A 19,458-nucleotide genomic window follows, 5' to 3' on the forward strand; every position below is an offset into this window, starting at 1 on the left:
AGGACAAGCTAGATACTGACAGTGGCATCTGGAGAGTTTGGGCAGAACACCATCATTCACAAGCCGTCATCTCTGGGTTACTCAGCAAAAGCGGGGGGCAGGTGCACCCAGATCAGCATCATAACTTGTTCCTTGCTCTGAAAGCATTCCTGACAGTCAGTGTTGGAAGAGAGAAGATGGAACCTCAAGTAAGCTCATTCTTGTTTCTATGGCTCTCACTGGTAGGGAATTTTCTGGATGAGTGGCCAACTAAGCTTAGCTCCCTTGGTTTTGTTGCACTTACCTTCTGACAGTATCTTCCCACTCTTGCTAAGGGGGCTGGTCACATGCCATGTCTTTCTGGGAATGTCTTAGGCAGCCCCACCCTTATTTCCAGACACTGCCCTGGGTTTCTGGCTGCTTGTATGCATACTGTAGTTCTTTATCACTGACCCCTTTGGGCTATGGTCAGAGGGATACCCAATTAACTTCCATGTAGAGACAAAATGCTCAAGAATGAGTTGGCACAATTGTGCCAGTGTGCCACAATGCTATTCCGAATAGAACCTGGACCAATGTGTAGAAGTTACTCAGAAAAAAAAAAACAACCCTTTTGGCTCAATCAAAGAAGACACCTCAGACTCCAAGTAAGAGCTCTCCAAAGACAGAAGCGATACCCCAAAAGGTTGTGTAGGGAGACCTCCAGTACTTCAAGCCTCCAAGAGGTCACCAAGAAGTTGTTTCCATTTCTTTAATATTGTAATCAAGTGCACTAAACATATATGTATATATAAATCTTTATGTACATCCATTTACTTCCAGAAGAGGGGTTCTCTAAAATGGGATCATGAAGTCAATAATGACAAAAATGTTCACGAGAAACGTTGTACCACTCTACACTTCAATGCCAGCACTTTGCAGGGAACACTGTCCCATTACCCTCTGCTCTGCCAGTTTCTACCAGGTATTGTTCTAGAAACAGTGCTTCTACAATCTGAAGCAGCACTTGGATACATCACCAAAAGACCACAGATAATAAACAGAGCCCTATGAGTAATGAGCTCACTTACTCTCCTAATACAAGGGAAAAAAATGGGAGCTGGAAAAGTTCCTTAAGTTGGAGATGAGGTAGACCATGTCAACTTAGCATATTCCAAAGAAGTTTTCAGGGTATCCTGGGCTCACCTATGGTAAAGAATAGCAACTGGGGTCCTAAGCCCCTCACATGGTGGGTAGCTAGTTGACCTTCCAGACTCTCTGTAGCAGACTTCTCCCCAGGAGACAGAAGATAGTAGAAATGCTACCTATTACCTTCCCAGGTATCTTTCTGGCTGAGTGGGACACAGGAAGCTCTGTTTGCTCCTATTCTGAAGAGTTGGAAAGGTAAATCCCACAGGCCAACGGGACAGGAATCAGACTCTAGAGAGAAGAGAGTCTAGAGGTTGTAAGTCTTCTGGCCTGAGCAGTACTTAAGGATGAGTTAAACCCAGTTATGAAAGTGCCTGAGAGCTCTCTCTACAGGGATAGTAGAGTCACCTAGGGCCTGGTGGAGATGGCCAGCAGAGTGAGTGGGTGCTTTATATGCATCTCTTTCCTTGTTTCTTTCCTTGAGGTAGATCCAAAGGCCATCCCAGAACACTTTGAAGAACACAGACTTGCAGTCCTGAGAGACTCCTGGGGTCAATGGGATGGATAACATCTTAACTCAAGGCCCCAAAGGAGAGCTGACCGTTAGATATGTCTAGTCATTTAGTGCAAGGAGAGGGTGGGAAAGGAGACAAAACCCTAGACAAGTAGGCCATCAAGTCAGGCAGGCTGCAGAGCCTGGATACACCGCTCTTTCCCAAGAGCAAGGTTACTTTCAAGTGGACTCAGAAGTTATATCTCTAGTTTCCCTGAGGAGTTTCATCAGCATCTTCAGAATCTTTTCTGTACACCCAGGGGTGTAGTAGCTTCTGTGAGTAAATGGATATACTCCCCATTCTCATGAGATCAACAGCCCAAACCTTACTCCAAGACCCATGGCACAACTTAGCTGACCTTTCCCAGCTCCTAAGTAAGTACATCATCTTAGGCCTACATCTCTAGCTTCTCTCTTAACTGATTCATTCAACCCATTAAATCTAAGCACTTACAGTGAATTGTGAACATCTACTATATGCCAAAGCCTCAAGTAGACACAAGGGACATGAAGGGGAAGAAGTGGTATCCTTATGGGCTTGATACTCAGGGGGGATCTGACCACTGCAAGTGTTATAAGCATAGCTGTGCACACCCACCCAGCAGAGCACTTATGAAAAGTGACAACTGCTACAGACTAACATTTGTGCACCCCTTAATTCATATATTGAAGTCCTAACTCCTAAGGAGATGGGGCCTTCAGAAGGTAATTAGGTCACGAAGTCAGGGCCCTCATGAATGGGATTAGTGCCCTTGTACAAGAGGCCACAGAGAATTGGCCAGACCCTCCCATTATCTGAGAACATGGGGTCTCACTAGATACCACATCTGCTAGCACCTTGACCTTGGACTTCCCTTCAGTATGGAGAAGTCATTTTCTACTGTGTGTAAGACCCCTAGTTTATGGCAGTTTTGCATGGCAGTCAAAGTAGACTAAAACAGAAATCTGGGGTGCTATAGGAAGGCAAAACAGGTCCTGTCTGGGAGTGCAAGGAAAGGGTGTAGAAGGGTGTAGAAGGATGTATATGGTGGAAATACCATGGACACATGTAAGAAAATGGAAAAATGAGACTTGTTGAAACTATTCCAAGAATGGGGGGAGGATTAAAGGAGAACGATGGAGGGGATGAATTCAACTATGGTATATTATAAGAAGTTTTGTAAATGTCACAATATACCTCCAATACAACAATATCAAAAATTATATAAATAAATTAAAAAAAGAAAAGAAGTGGGGTGCTGCTGTAACAAATACCTAAAACTGTAGAAGTGGCTTTGGAACTGGAGAGTGGTCAGGGGTAGAACAAAGCCTGTATTACCATGAATGGACCGTTCTGATGAGGTCCCAGAAAGAGAAGAAGAGTACTCTAGAGAAAGTCTCAGTGTTCTTAGGGAATACCTAAGTAGTTCTCATAAAAATTTTGGTAGAAATTAGTAAAGACTATTCTGAGGACTGCTTCAGTGGAAATGGGGAACATGCTTTTAGAGACTGGAGTAAAGGCCATGGTTCCTATAAAATGGCAAAGAACTTCGCTGAACGATGTTTGTCTCAATGTTTTGTGGACAGTAAAACTTGCAATCAATGGGTGTGGGTATTTGGTTGAGGAAGTATCTAAGTAAAGTGTTGGAGGAGTGGTCTGGCTCCTCTTGATGACATAGTAAAACTATTTAAAGATGGAACTCTTAATCCAGAGGGCAAAAGAACTTAAAGACCTGGAAAATTCTCAGCCTACACATAAAGTAAGACTGAGAAAGTCTGTTTGGGAGGAAATGATAAGAATGTAGCCAATCAACTCTTGGTTAAGGAAATTAGAATGGATCCATCCTCTTAACAGAAGCTAGGTACTTCATGAATACCACAGGGAGATTAGTCAGCCAGGAAAACAAAGGATATGAGCTATTATCCAAAACAACAAGGAATGGCCTCTAAGACAAGAATGTCCTCTAAGAAGTCATCAGGACTGCCCCCCATCACAGACTCAGAGTGAAAAAGTCCCAGCAAATTCTGTGAGGCCCCCACAGAGTGCCATTAGGGCAATGTCTGCTACAGCTTCCTACAGCCCTATGAAGTAAAGCCATCAATGTGCATTTCAGTCAGGAGACTTAGGTACAGAGCTATTGTGGGGGCAGGTTCACCTGATGCCTTGGGGACCCAACCTGTTCCCAACAAAGTTGGGAGGGGCACAGTATCACCACCAGGTGGGTCCAGAAGGTGAGACGCCTGTCCCAGTGGGTCTAAAAGGTGTGACCTCTGCCCAAGTCAGCCTTACAGGCACAGCATCAAGTCAAAGATGATTGCTCAAATCAAGGTTTATTGTAGTTTGTCCTGGTGGGATTTGGACTCATGTGGGACCTACCATCCCTTTATTTCCTATTTCTCCCTTTTGGAATTGAATGCTTATTGCTTATACTATGCCTGCTCCCTCCCCAATGGTATTATGGAAGCACATAACATATTAGTTTCACAGGGTCACAGTTGGGGAGCAGTTTGTGTGAGAATAAATTGTACCTTGAGTCCCAGCCATATCTGGTTTAGAAGGAATTTAGGTTCGACTTTGGGCTTAGATTTTCAAGTTCATACTAGAATGAGTTTAAAACTTTTGAGGTTATTGGAATGAAATAAGTTGTACACTTGATATGGAGATGGTTTTTCTGGGGCCAGGGGTGGGATGCTACAGACTGAATGCTTTGGTTTTCACTTCCTAAAATTCACCTACTGAAACCTAATTCTAAATGTGAGAGTATTTGAAAATGGGGTCTTTTGGAAGGTAATTCATTCTTCAGGGCAGGGCTCCCAAGAATGAGATTAATAACCTTACAAAAGAGGCCCCAGAGATATCCTTGGCCCCTCCCTTAATGTGAAGGTATAGGAAAAAGACAGCCTTTGAGGCACTGCAGGACCTAGCCCTACCATTTTCTCCAGTCTCACATCCCTTTGTTATCTTCTTCCAGAGCACAGGCCTTGCCTGTTCAACCCACCTAAAGTGACTTTTATGGCCCCCAGCTCTTAAGCTACGTAATGCTTACCACCAGTTAGTAGATGTTCAATTTCATTTGACCTCTTTTCCAGTAGACTTTAATATCCACAAAGGTAGACTCTATCCACTCATTGTAGAATTCTAGGCACAGCACAGTGCCTAACAAATTGAAAGCATCCATACATATTTGTTGAATAAAGACATTATTACAAACTCCAGTGGTATAGTTTCCAAATGCATCACCAGCACATGTGAGCAGTTTTCTAAGCTAGTCCTAACAGAATCATAGCAATAAAAATTTTAGTCTAAACCCTTTGTCACCCTCCCCATAGACCCCCCATGGCCTCCCTGGGACCTGCCAAGTCAAGTGATCTAGTTCCAGATCAAAGGATGGAAAGACCACCCAGCTCTCCACTGGGGAGTTTCTTATGGCTATGGGTTGTTAAGCCAGGTTCTCCTCCTTCCCATCTAGTCAATGTCACCCACCGAGGGCTAGATTTTCAGTTCACTGGGATGCATGCCACCCCAGGATCTGCCCTACCCCCACCTATTATCAATTGGTAAAAGAGCTGCCTCAGGTTCAGTGAATGTCCATGAAAAATATCATTTAAAAGTGAGATCTGGAAAGGTATCCAGGTCCCTAAACTAATTACCTTTCATCTCTCCTGTCCTCCTATGTATGGAGGACCTGTCCACTGACCACCCCTTCCTTAAGGAACATTAAAGACAGAACATTAGCTGGAGAACATTCTATTTAAAACACAAGTCCTTCTAAAAATAGGCTGGAATGCCCATCTAAATCACCGGAAGCCCATTCTCTGGCTCCAGAATCTGCATGGTCAGTGCCTCGCATGAGCTCTACTATGGTGGCTGTGTCCATAAAGGATGTCTTTCAGGGCTCAGTGACTGAGTTAATCTGGTAAAATGTCTAAACTGAAAACCTGTGAGTTGGGATCCTGATGAGTTTCAAAAAGCAGCACTCAGGTGACAGTAGATTAATTATAACTGGAAAAGGAAAGGGGTTTATGGAAATTAAAATACTCATGAGAGTGGGGAAATTCAATCTGGTAACTTTTGTGCTAGAAGATGGCATGCCTTTGGCAGGGCCACATGGACTATGTTCTACCTGCACACTTAAGTGTCCCCAGAACTTGTGGGGATTTCAGCTCTCATGATGGGCAACTTAGCATCTCCAGTTAACTCTGTGGACTCTAGCTTGTTTATTTATCAGTGTGAAGGGACAGATGTGCCAATACAAGTCACACCTGGGTGGCGCCAACGAGACCTAACAGATAGTGATCACAACTAGTGATCATCTATTCAAAACTGCACATCCACCTTAACCCCGCTCTCTAATGCACTTAAATCGGAGGCAAAAAATGTACATTCTCTACATTCCCTAATATGCAAGTGCACCTTGAAACACAATCCCTGCACCCCTAAGCTCCCAGGTGGTACCAAAGGACAGGGCACCACACTGAGTGCTCTTTACCAGAGATAGAGGTAGGAAATTAGAGGGTGTCATTAATCAGCCCTTGGCCCTATAAACAGCCATTCCCAACTCCACACACACACAGCTTATTAGCATCTGGGCATGCATGTCCTAGGGATTCAGCCATAAAACACTCTCCATCTCCTACAGATACGACATGGCTATAAAGAGATAGACAGTGATTCAGTGTTTTGAAGTCAATGGAAAATATGGAAAGTCTCCTTGGAAGGCAATATAGCCCAGGAACCTGGAAGGGTGCCCACGAGCTCCTGGGGCAGAGCCTCTGGCCCTTGAGGGCTACACCAGAAACTGCCTAACCAGATAGGAGGCCAAGAGACTTAGATGGAGCTTTTGCCAGCTATACCTTCCCTACCTACCCCAGATTCAAATGGCATTGAAAGTATGGTTTTTAAGAAAAAGGAAAACAAGGCAGGACAAAATATAGGTATATATTTTACTAGAAGTCTTGTACTTGTTATTTTTAAAAAATATATCCGTGAACCTAGCCTACTGAATTTGCCTTACAAGGTATTATCTGTCCCCAGTCTGTTTCCTGTTCCAAGGTACTAAAATTCCACTCAATCGTACACATCTCCATCATGAATTGCTTTTTTACTCTCTACTGCTCTGGTCATCAAGATCACCTAATCAATACCTTCGGTTTCAGAATGGAAAACAAAGGAATGAAGACCTTAAGTGGCTGCTTGAGTTATAAAATTGCTCAGTGAGGCCCTGGGAGCAGTTGCATCCTCATCCTGCACAGAGACATATGGTACTTCTGTTTAAAAAAAAAAAAAGTCTTGCAGATTTAAAGTAATTAAATATCTTTAGGTTTAAGTAACATGTGATGTGAATGAATGCTTTTGGAAAAACCACAAAAAGGAAGCAAAAACCCAGAATTAATGCTCTGGAACCAGAAAGAAGGAAAGAGGTTCAATGCCAGGACCCACACCAATAGCTTGGGAAGGACAGCCTAGGAGACAAAGGCCCACAGCTCTGCAGAATAGAACCTCTAGGACCAAGAGCACACTGGCCAGTGGGCTTTGGCAGGGAGGGAAGCAAACTGCTTTCCTCACAGAGGTGGCTGTGTGGCACAGCAGGGAGCATGAAAGCTGCAGATGGAGTGACAGCCACTCTGGAGGCCATTTGTCCTTACTGCATAGGGCAGTCATTTATGGTAGCCTAGAAGTGCCATCTGTCAAATGGGGATCGTAATACAGCCCTGGCAGACTGCTGAGAGAAGGCAGCAAGACATCCTTCTCTGCCAAGTGTGCCTGCTACCCAGGAAGTAGTCAGTCAGTGCTTGTCTTGAGGCAGCTGCCTTCTTTCACCTTTTCTGTGGTGCGTGTGTGGCCTGTGGTTTAAATAATATATTCAGTGGTATGCATGTGCAAAGCAATGAAGCAAGATGAAGCTTTTCTTGTTTACAACAGAAGAAGGTAACCCCCAAACTCTGCTGCATTAATTCTACAGAGTAGGAATAGCACCAAGCTCTCATTAGCATCTTAACAAGACAGAGCTCTGACAATGAAGATTCTCTGAGCTTTAAACAGAAACTGTTTTGGGTTCAGTTGGAACCCTTGGAGAAATGGCATAGGGCCACATCAGTATAAAATCAGAGTAATGGATGTGGGCGCAGTCACATGTTGGTAATTGGCAGTGCCTTCATTTATGAAGCACCAGAAAGCCATCCAGTCATCTGGGAATCATCCCCTCCCCTTCCACAAGGCCATGTGTCTTCCAAACCTCGACAGATATGTGTATGTATAATCAATGGTTCAATGTCCCTGTAGCAGGAAGCAGTGCTTTGTTGTAAAACAAAACTGAGATGAAATAACCATCATCCTTTCAAATATCCTCTGAGAGTTTGGTATTTGAGGCACATTCTGTAATGTACTTCTCTCTGACCTCAAACACTTTGATTCTGTTTTTTTAAGTGCACATAAAAGACAGGAAGCTCTCAGATTGGTCTACTATACCGAAAGCCTCGACTGGATCTGAATTCTTTGCCAGCGCAAAGAATTAGTTGTTATTCTAGATAGTTAGGAAGCAGAGATGAAGGCCATTGCATTACAGGAGGCTAGCCCTTTGGGAAGTTGGGCCATCTCGCTCCTTACTTAAAAATAGATGAGTTCCCACTGTTCCCGAAGGCTTTGAAGGGTACACTTAGATATCGTAAACTCCATCCTGACATCTTTTCCTCCCGTTTACAATACACTTGCAAAATTGGAGAATGTGGCTTTTCTGCAGGGCTTAAAACAAATGCTTCAATTTTCCATTCTCCAAATGAAAATCAATGGCAACATAGAAGTAAAATCGATGTTCAGCACTCTGTAAGGAAGACCCTACCCCCACCCTGGTCTCCCACCCACACAGAACAATAAATCAGAACCAGTTCTTCTGACCTGCAGAGAATCCCGAGAACAGAGCCCTCTGCAGGCCTTAGGACTTTCTACCACCCTGTCACCTAAGAGAATTTTTCCTTAAGAACACCTAAATCAGGAAGAACAACACAATGTTGTAATAAAAAGTCCTCTTTTGTAATCAAACTCATTTACCAGTAGGACTTCTGACAATCTAAGACCAGAGTTTGACTTCATTGTTTCCCAAAGGATCTACTTTACATCCAGTCTTTTAGAATGGGTTAGGCATCAGTGACCATTGCCATTCTCCTCTTTCCCAGGCAAGTAGTAATCTGCTTTTATGTCACCACTGATGAATTTGTGTTCTTTAAAATGTCCCTCATGCTGGACATGGTGGCACAGATCTGTAATCCCAGTTACTTGGAAGGTAAAGATAGAAGGGTCACAGTTGGTGGCCAACCTACTCAAAAGATAATGAGAACCTATCTCAAAAATAAGCTAGGCATGGTGGTATATGTGGGAGGCAGAAGCAGGAGAAAAGTTAGCTCAAAACCTTATCTTAAAGACTGGGAGCATGGCTCGAGTGATAACACACTTGTCTGGCAAGTGCCAGGCCCTGAGTTCAATCCCCAGTACCAAAACTTCATGCAAATGGAAATCATACAGTAGCTACTTTTTGGAGGGCTTTTTCCCCCCAGTTGATTATTATCAAATTCATTCATATTGTTTTCTTTCATTGCTGACTGGCAACCCACTGTACTGAACCTATCACAGTTTACTTACACCTGTTGACATGCATTTGGGTTCTCAGTATTTTCCTATTATACATGAAGCTGATATGAACATTCATGAGTGCATCTGCATATGCACATATGCTTTTATTACTTATTTCAGAATCAAATCTTTGGTCGTACATATTTTAAAATATTTTCTCCCAGTATAGTTTGCCTTTTTTCAGTTTTGTAAAAGTGGCATTAGATTTATGAAATCTAATTTGTTGCTTGTTGCTCCCTTTTGTTTTTTGCATCTATCAGTCATGGATTTTGTGTCAAACTCAGGATTCTTATCTTCTTCTAAAAATTTTTTATAATCTTAGTTTTTATATTTAGGATTAGGACCCATCTCAAGTTAATTTTTGTATAACATGTTATGGATTCATTAACAGTTTTATACATGGTTTGGAGTATCATAAAAACACTTATAAATAAGTATCAATATAAACTGTTTTACATAGTATAGTACCACTTGTCACTCATGTTGTAACAAAAATCAATGAGAAAAACCCAAGATCAAAAGAAAGAATAGACAGAAATGTACTGAAACATTTTAAGTGCTATTTGTAAATAATATGACCATTACCTATTTCCTGTTTCATTTTACTTTTCTAATTTTTAATATTTTCTATAATAAGCACCAACTATCCTTATAGCAAAATAGACTGGGATTTTTTTAAAGTGACTTAAAAGAAGACTTCCTGACTTCAGGTTGCCTTCACACTGCTCTTTGCCATATAAATGGCCTCCTGAAGACCTGGAGTGTGAGCACACCACCATGCATCCATCTCCTCCCAGCCCCACTCAATATTGCTTAACAGCAGGAAGATGTGGAACAGACAATTTTTGAGGAGTTCTCAAAAAGGACTATGAATTCAGTTGAAACCTCTGGATGAAACCAAATACAAACCCAAAGACAAATAGCACCCTAATCAAAGAGAAAAATTCCAGAAGGGTGAGGCCTGGTTGCCTTGCTTGCACCCATCCCTAATCAAAACTACTTGGTCGATCCTGAAACACTGCAGTCACAGCTGTGTGAGCCCAACAGCCTCTCATTCAACTCAATCTCTGCGGGCAAGTGAAGCTAATGAAATTCTCTTGCTGACGTGCTCACTGTCCTTCTGCCTTGATCACTTGCAAAGACAGCCCAACTCTAGATCTTCATCTAAGGCTGGCCCAGCCGCCTCTCCATCTGTGCACACTCCTGACTGTCTGCAGGGTGGGATTAGCTCCTTGAGCTGTTGCAGAGAGGATGGCTTGCAGATGTTTTGCAGAAAGAAAGACAACTTCCCTGATTGATAAATAAATAGAGTCGTCAACACAATCTCCCTGATCAGAGGGACCCTGGAATATAATATGGAAGGAAAAATGTTTCATTTGACGTGTTCAGGACCCTTAGAAGTGTGCCCTCAGCTGACATTGTGGGCTCAGAAATTCAGCCTCTGAGAGGGACAGGAGAAGGTTGGACCCATGTACACAGTGAACATCACCACAGGGCCTCTACCAATCATGTCACCTTCCAAATCCTGCTAAGGGAGTGGGCGTGCCACCTCAGCCAAAGCTGACTCCTTGGGCTCTTTCCCCAATAAATAAATAGGCCTTTTTGGAAGAAATACAGTCAACTTCTTGATATTTCCCAGCTGTGAGTCACATATGGGGCAGCAAAAATGACATTGTAATCCTTGTGCTAAGCCTCAAAGGCTCACTCCCACAAAAACCACAAAGGGGGCAGGACAACTGGAGACACTACTTTTTTTCCAGAAGCAGTCAACTTTGGGGGTTTCTGGCTGAACTTACAGAATGTGTCAGAAAATAATAGCTATTATTATAATTGTTATAGTGATTGTAAGAACAGCTGTCATTTGACTCTTAATTGTGGATGTTACATATCATCGAGTTTATTGAACTTTCACACACACACACACACACACACACACACACACACACACACACAAATACCCTAGGTAAGAGTCTTTATTTTAAACCCATTTAACAGACAAAGAAGCACAAATTCAGAATCTCAAAGAGACTAGTCAAGAATACATAGCCAGGAAATAGCTGACATGGAAAATGAGCCCAATTTTGTCTCTTTCTCAGATTCATGCTGTGAGCCACTGTAATTTTATGGTCAGCAGGAGAAATGGGAAATGAGGATCATACTTACTACCTAAGCAAAAAATGATGACCAGAAACAACGTATCCAGGAAAACACCATTTATACCCAGATATGTCTGAAAACCAGTGAGGTTGCTGCCTTTGTCTCTAGCAGATCTGGGTCTAAAACTAAAAATCTCTTGTCTGGCATTTCTAGAAAGTCTGAATTCTAGGAAGAAACATGCAAAGAAGGTCCCCATGATATGCATGTGTACAAAAGTATACAAAAGAGGATGGCTGAACAACATATAGTACTATCTCAAAATAGGCCACAGAAAAGGCAGAAATCAAATGTAGCAAGAGGATAGAGGTTAGTCCTCTTAGAGCATGTAAACCTTAAAAGCAACTTCAAATAACAAAAGAATTATTTTTTATACCCCACTCACTCACCAATGAATTTGATTTTCTTTGGGTGTAGAAACAGGGTCTCTTATTTATCTCTGCAACCTTAGTGTCTAACAAGAGCTTGACACACAGTAGGCATTTAATGCCTTTTTGTTGAAAGACAATAACTGAATGGGTAGACAAGGACAGGCAGAATGAAGAGGCTGACATACTGTAGTGGTGGAAAACATAAGCTTTGGAGCAGATCGTCCTGGGTTTTAGTCATGGCTGCCATGCACCAGATATATAAGCAAATTACTAATGCCTCACTCTGCCTCAGTTCCCTCACTCCAGAATGGAGACAAAAAAAAAAATACAGACTTTAGAAAAAAATGACTGGAAGTTAGGAACTGGTGGCTCATGCCTGGAATCCTATCTACTCAGGAATCAGAGATCAGGAGAACTGTGGTTCAAATTCAGCCTGGGAAAATAGTTTGCAAGTCCCTATCTTGAAAATACCCAACACAAAAAAGGGCTGGTGGAGTGGCCCAAGTGGTAGAGTGCCTGCCTACCAAGCATGAAGCCCCAAGCTCAAACTCTGGTACTGCCGGAAAAAAAAAAAAAAGATTGAAAGAATCCAAGGACATGGGAGCAGAAAGCTGAGTACATGCTATGGGTTGCAGGGATAAGATCTGTGTTCACTACCAGGGGAACCTCTGGTCTGGGGAACAGACAAAGAACATCATAATACCTTGCATCTTAGTCCTACCTAGGCTGATTATGCTCAAAACAGCGTGGACAGTGGTCCAGAGTGAGATGACCATGCTGGGGCCAGGTCCGTGGTTGCAGGTACCACGCCCAGGAAAGTCAGAGGCAGAGGTGGCACGGCCATCACACTGGGAGCACCGTTCTGCTGCCAGACCCTGATTTCAGGGGTAGCACCTCCCCAGACATGTTCAAAGGAAGTCACTGAGGGGGTGAATGGCAATGAAAGCACAGCCCACGAGGAACAGCCAAAAGGACCAGTCCTGCTTAGACTCCAAGACTAAGGGAGGGAACAGCCCCCATTCTGCAGAGTCCCAGGAGGGCTAGCTGGAGCTAACAAAGAAGTTCCGGGCAAGACGATTTCAGTGGGATTTGAGTTTCAGAAAGGCTGCTGTATTTGCTTAAGTCACGCTATGGTACAGGTGAACAGCGGAACAAGCTACCAAATCCAGAACTGGATGTAAGTCCAATGGGGTGTCTGTCTCTCCACCTTTCAGGTATACAGGTGGATGCATGGGAGGATAGAATATATGCTGAAACTGCCTTGCTCTCACTTCCACCCAACCTGCTTTTAAAGAAAGCCTATGTTGTGCAATTGTCTGCTTTCTGGCTTTGAGTGCTTTTGCAGGACTGAAAGAAGCAGCTGGAATTGAAAGGCTTTTCTACCATGTGTAAAACCCTAAGCCCAGTGTACAGAAAACGCAGGGGAGAGGGATGTTTAAGAGTCAAGGGCTTTAAGGGAGACTTCCCTGTGGGCTGGGGAAACTGGGGTATCAGATGTTACACCCAGAGCAAATGGGAAGACATGTTCCCAGAAGGGATGGTAGTGTGGGGCCCTGAGAAGTCAAGAAGGTGCACATCCTATAGGGACCTGGAAGGTGTGAGCTCTCAGCTTCAGGGTTGTGAGGGCTCTGGGAGGATTGTCATGTTCAGGCTGTCGAGTACAACTAGGACACTAAAAATCTAGTCCCTGCTTTGTTAGCTATAAGCTTCCTGGGTACTGGGTCACTCAGGATGGACAAAGGTCCTCAATCATGACCAAGATAGGATTTTTCTGTTCAATGACTCAGATGAGGCTTCAGAGCAAAAAATGAAGCAGATTTAAAGGAAATTAAATTCTTTGCAAATCTGTGTTCGGAAACTGGAGCTTCATACAATAGCAAGAATACAGGCACTGCATACCACACAAAACAGCCATGCAAACACTGCTCTTCCCAACCCAGCCCCCCACTCAGAGCCTGGAAGTCTTGGGATCTTCCAGCTGTGGTGTGCCTCCAGCCTCCAGTTGTCTCCATCTTACTTCCTGCCTTACCTGGGCAGTAGGTGCTTGCGGCTGACACACAGGGCTGTCTGGTAGTCCTGGGTCACACACACCTTGTGAGGGCTGCATTTCACCTTCAGGCAGGGGTCCTTGGATGGGTCCAGGGCTAAAGCAAAAGCAACAAAAAGAGGTGAGGTTAGGACCTCCAGACAAATGCAATTTCTATTGCTACTCAGATACCCTCAGCGAGGTTCATGGGAATTAGAATGAAAACTCAAGCCAGGGAGAGTTCTGTCCATCACTCACAATCTTCTTCAAATCAGAACAGTGAGTCCTTTGTATGTTGGTTGCTTCAGCATCTTCATTTCAAGCAAGGACTACTTGAAAAAATCCTTTAGAATCTTACGTGATCCAAGGACCAAGAGTTACCAAGAACTTACCTCTTTGGTTATTTATCTGGTGTCACTTTTTATGAATTCATCTGTGTTCCATTTTACTTATTTCTTATCACATAAGAAGCCCTTAAGGATGAGGGGTTTTTTGGCTTCAGTTCAATAAGTATCATCTGTGTGCATAAATAGCCTATTTTAAGGTTTTGGAAAACTTCAGGATATGTAAACAGTTTTGTGCCACACAGTTACAGTGTAATAGGGGGAAGAAAAAAGCTTATACATAAATATTTATTGTACAAGGCAGAATTGGATAAGGGCCACGATGGGCATATAAAATGATAACAGGGTTCCAGAGACAAATAGATATCAATTTCTAGGGCAAGGATTAGTGAAGCATTAATATGTGAATTGGATCTTCAAGGGTGCATAGGGAGTTGAAAAGAAAAGGAGGAAAGGGCAAGCCAGGCTAGAAGAGAAGCTCAAGCAAGTAGAGGGGAACATGTTTGGGCAATCATGAGAAATTCAATCTGACTATCAACTGTGCTTTGTGGATGGGAATAATGAGAGGGGAGAAAAGTTGATCCAAACAAGCAACTCCAGAAAGGTCCCCAAAGACAGTGGTTCACACACTGCAACATTTTCTAGAATAAGTCAAGCAGCAGGCCCCTGGCTAATCAGCACTCTACATGCTGAGGTCACATGCTCATCATGGGCACAGAAGAGGCCCCAGGGAGTTCTCTGCAAAACAAAAGCAATTGTGCCATCTCCCAGCTCCAGGCAGAAGGCCTATTTGGTGGTAAATCTTTCATAACTGCTCCCCACAGCCCGGGGAAGGAACAGTTCCTTATGTCCTACCCACCCAAACATTTGGTTAAACAAATTGACATTCCAAACAGGGACAGCAGAACTGCTCTAAGAAGTGCCATGGTCCACTCCACTGTTGGAGTCACGATTCCTCTCTTTCACACAGGCCCAGAATTTGAATACCTTTTTCTTCAGATGGCTGCTGGGAATTTTTCAAGGATCCTGAACACACAATATACAAAGGCATGTGTGTTACATGAACAACTTAGAGTGGCTCCTCCCTATAGCCAGGGTAGCAGATGTGAACAGGAAGCAGGGCACATCCTTAGGTCAGCATCAAGCTTCAAGACCCTGGTTTAACAAGACCCTGGTCCAACAAGAATCTTGGGCAGAGCCTACTTTCCAAGGGACATATGCTAATGTCTGGAGTGTAGCAGAGAGAAACAGGCTCCAATAAGAGAGAGGCTGATTGGAGCCCCAGGGACAGAGTATTTACTCCCAGCCCTTAAATTGAAGGCTGCTTCTGAGAGGCAAGTGGTAGAGTGAGTTGGGTCTTCTCTCAGAGTCTTCTGAGGCTGGAGCTCCCAGAAATTTGCAGCCAGAGCTTCCTGGTCCCATGTGGCATGCTCTCAGTTCCTGGGAATGCCTGTATGAGAAGCCAGGAGGCTGGTGCAATTTCAGCCAGTGGACTTCTCCTTGTGCATGGCACCCTAGCCACCCTCAGGCTATAGCCTAACCAATTTTGACATGCTTTCCAAAATGAAGTCAACCATCAAGAAGGATTACCAGATGACCACTAACAGATGCCAGCCCCTTGTCGCCCCTTCTCATACTTCCAGGCACCACTTATGGTTCTTAGAAAACCTATGGACTGGACCACTGGCACCCCTGCCACAGTGACCAGCTGAAGCACTTCCCCCAATAGGTGCCCAGGGTTTCAGAGACCTTAGGATTTCCATTTGAGTGGGTCTAAGAGGTGGCAAAGAGTAAGTAGGCTGGCTCCAGTGGTGGGTGTGGAAATCTACAATACTACATGACAAGCTTTAGGATAGATTTTGAATCCCCTTTGCTTTATAGACAACTTCATAAATGTCCACACTGCCAGCCAGTTGGCCTGAATAATGGTGCAACCACAAGGCAGTAAGTCAACTGTGCATGGGGCAAGGAGCACAAACTCCAGCGCTGGGGCTTCTGGGACTGAACCCTGCTGCTTACTAACCTTTTTATACCTCCCTTTCCTCTTCTGCAAGATGGGGACAATGACAGTCCCTACTGCTTGTTAGTTACATTCAATGAGTCAATATTTGTAAGTGCTAGGGACAGACCTAGTACATGTGAAGCACCTCCTATGTGTTTGTTAGGTTTTCTGGGCTTGTGCTTTGTTCTGAGAGAGAACAATAAACCTTCATAATCACAAGAACAATAGTTAGCATTCACTGAGTGCTTCTGACATGCAGGCAGTGAACTAAGCCCTCTAACTGGATTACCTCACTTAATCCTCACAAGCATCCAAGGAGGAGCTGCTACTAATGTGCTCACTTTACAAACACAGGTCTTAAAGAGACACTGCAGGGCAGAAAGCAGTGCAAACCTGCTCTGTGAGCACAAATTCCTCATTATATGCCACCAGCTGATTTAAAAAGTTGATTGAGGTGTCCAACCCCTGTCCAAGTATAGAGTTCAGATGGCACCCTTTTCTAGGTAAATTCAGGGCAGAAGGAGTCTTAATGGTTAAGGTGGTCAGTCAGAGGACCCAGTGCTGCAAGGCTAGGGCAACCCACCCTATCAGTGCACCTCCCAGGACTGGGTCAGTGGCCCAGTCCCTTCTCCCCTGCAGGGTGAGTGCCCCATCCTGAACAACTACACCATTTGTCTCCTTCTCTGGATGCAGCTGGGTCACCTGGTCCATGGTCTGGCCAATTCTGTTTCTGCTATCTTGACATTTGCCATCGTATCATTTTCCAATCCTGGAAACTAACGGTTCTTAACAAACAAACAAGAAAATCTCCATGCAAAACTACTAATTTTCAAAAACCATCAACTCAACTCTATACATATACTTAACAACTTGCATACAGAAATCAAGTTTGTAAAATTAATTACTAGGGTCTGAATACTTCAAACATGCATGCAAATTATTTAGAGTAAATGAACTTCACAGAACAACAAAATAGTAACAAATCAAGCTGTCAACGTTTGTTTAATCACAAGGATATGTTTTGTTTTTGAAAAATAGCAACACTGGGATTGAAAGGATATGAGAGGTGTGTCATTTCCATATGTAGGGCTCCCACTGTATGCTTTGCTTAGCAGCCATAAGGCTCCCAGGTGACTCTCCTAAAAGGCCCCAAGCCATGGCACTAGACAGACCTGGTTAGCTCCACTTTCTGAAGGAAAAGACATTAAGAGATCAGAATAATAAGTAGCATTTGAGAAGCCCTTTCACAAGGTGGGGAAGCAGCCCAGGTAGGAAGGCAGGAAGAAAGAGCTGTGTATAGGTGAAAGCCCTGAGCAACTGTCATGGTACTGAGGATTTCTTGGATTCGGTGGTCCAAGATTTAATCTCCTTCTACACATGCTTGGTGATAGGATGCAGTAATTTCTAGAAGATGACAAAGTCCAGTGTTCCCTCTGCCACTTGTGTCACCAAACCTGCAGGGTCCATGTGGACCTAAACAGTATAATGTGGTCCACTGAGGCAGTCCAGGTACCCATGGAAGGTTAATTTCATCTTTCCTAACTGTCTTTCCACAGAGACCAGTCAAAGGTCAGCTGCCATGGGACACAAGTCCCATTTATTATTTCAAAATAATTCTTATCAAAGAAAAAATTTTCTCAAAGGAAAAAAAAACAAGAAAGAATTAGAGATTTTTTGAGCTGCAGATCATCGAATTCAAAAGCCAGTTAATTACGGGCTCTGTGTAGTTTTTTTTTTTTTAATTAATTTTATTTTTTTGAGCTCACTACTTGGTCTCAATTAAGGTTGTGATATTTTAATTATCTTAATTGTTTCTGAACTTGTTTTTCAGTTCAATGAGTTATTTTTTAATTAGCTACATTGGTTTTAAAATCTGGAAGCAAGACTTTCTCTGTCTTTGAGCACATCCTATCGGCTAATTGGCAAAAGGGTCATGACACCTCCAACAACCAAACTCCCTGCCATCTCAAAGATGCTGAGATGAGAAGTAGGTTCCATTTTATGGGTGCCCCAAAGGGTCCCTCAGTCACCTGGAGAATCACACAAGCTTGTGTTTACTCAATAGACATTTATAGAGTACCACTCTGGGTGAGGCATCTCTTTTGCAGGCTGGAGGCAAGTAGTGAGCAAGACGTCTGTTCTGGTTTCCAGGGGCTCACAACTGAATAGAAGACACAGATGAGGTACCTAACCCAGCCTTTCAAGGGGTCGGTGAGACTTCCTGGAGATGCTGACATATGTCAGTCCAGGAAAAGCAGGCTTAAAACAAGCAATAGGATGAGGCAGAACATCCTGGGGGAAAAGGAAGCTCCCTTTCCAAAGGTAAGAGACATTTGGTAGGTTTGGAACTAAAGTGTTTCCTCAGGCTGGAAACAGGTTAGAAATGGGGTGGTATGTGATATGGCTGGTGATGTGACTGAGCTTGGTCACAGAGGGCTTTGAAATGACAATGAGCCATGGTCTTCAAGTTCCAGAGTGACTTCAAACATGGTAGAACCTGTTGACCTTTGGCACATCCTCCCATTCCAAAAGTGGGGGAGAGGGGCAGGATGAGGGAGCCCTGTATATGGGTTATGTAGAAATGACACTTTGATCAAAGAACAGGCATACTGCACATGATCACTTTCCAACAGGGATGGAGGACCTGTGGTCAGCTCTTAGAGCCCACTTTCCTCCTTCCAGAAACTTCTTTATTCCCTCTCACCAGGAACAATAAGTCATCCGGGATTGTAGAAATCAACAAGCCTACACTCTCAGACCAGTAGGCAAAAGATTTCTTTGATTTAAAACACTGTGTGAATTGATGGTGTACTCTGGTGACTCCCAAAACCTTCCTCAGACTAAAGGTCTCTCAATTTGCAAAACATCTACAAATTAATGATGGCCTGTTGTCTTGTCTTGCTTTTAAGATTGCTCCCTGTCTGAGTTGTACACACCCAAGACTCATCTGAAGAGCAGACATGCTCAGTGATTCATTAGGAGTGACTTAATGGATGATTGACAAAGAAATTACTCCAAACTGTGAAAACCTCATCAAGCTAGGATCCTGAACATTTATTACAGCTTGTCTGTCCCCATGGTAACTCGTGCATGCATCTCTCCTCCCCTCTCTCAGAGGGGCTTGTTTGCCAGCTGACAACAGAGCCCTATGGAATACAAAATAGAAAATTCTGCCCATCTAATTTTGCTGTGACCAGGGAAGAATGGCAGCTTGGAAAGCCTTCCTCCCTAGCAATCTTTAGCTTTCAAAGTCAAGGACTAGTCAAGTTCTCTGAGGCTAAACAAAGAGGCCTAG

The 19,458-nt window shown here is 43.5% G+C and overlaps 1 protein-coding gene across 1 annotated transcript in view; it reads right to left on the reverse strand.

The window, feature by feature from the left end:
* The window catches only part of Spock1 (SPARC (osteonectin), cwcv and kazal like domains proteoglycan 1), a 490,594-nt gene that overhangs the window by 142,886 nt on the left and 328,250 nt on the right, over positions 1–19,458 (reverse strand). The window contains exon 4 of the mRNA XM_074058856.1: positions 13,821–13,935. Coding sequence (XP_073914957.1) covers positions 13,821–13,935 — 115 coding nt within the window. The remainder of the gene's footprint in view (positions 1–13,820; positions 13,936–19,458) is intronic.

This window comes from Castor canadensis, chromosome 16 (assembly GCF_047511655.1).
Source record: "Castor canadensis chromosome 16, mCasCan1.hap1v2, whole genome shotgun sequence".
Classification (NCBI taxonomy): Eukaryota; Metazoa; Chordata; class Mammalia; order Rodentia; family Castoridae; genus Castor; species Castor canadensis.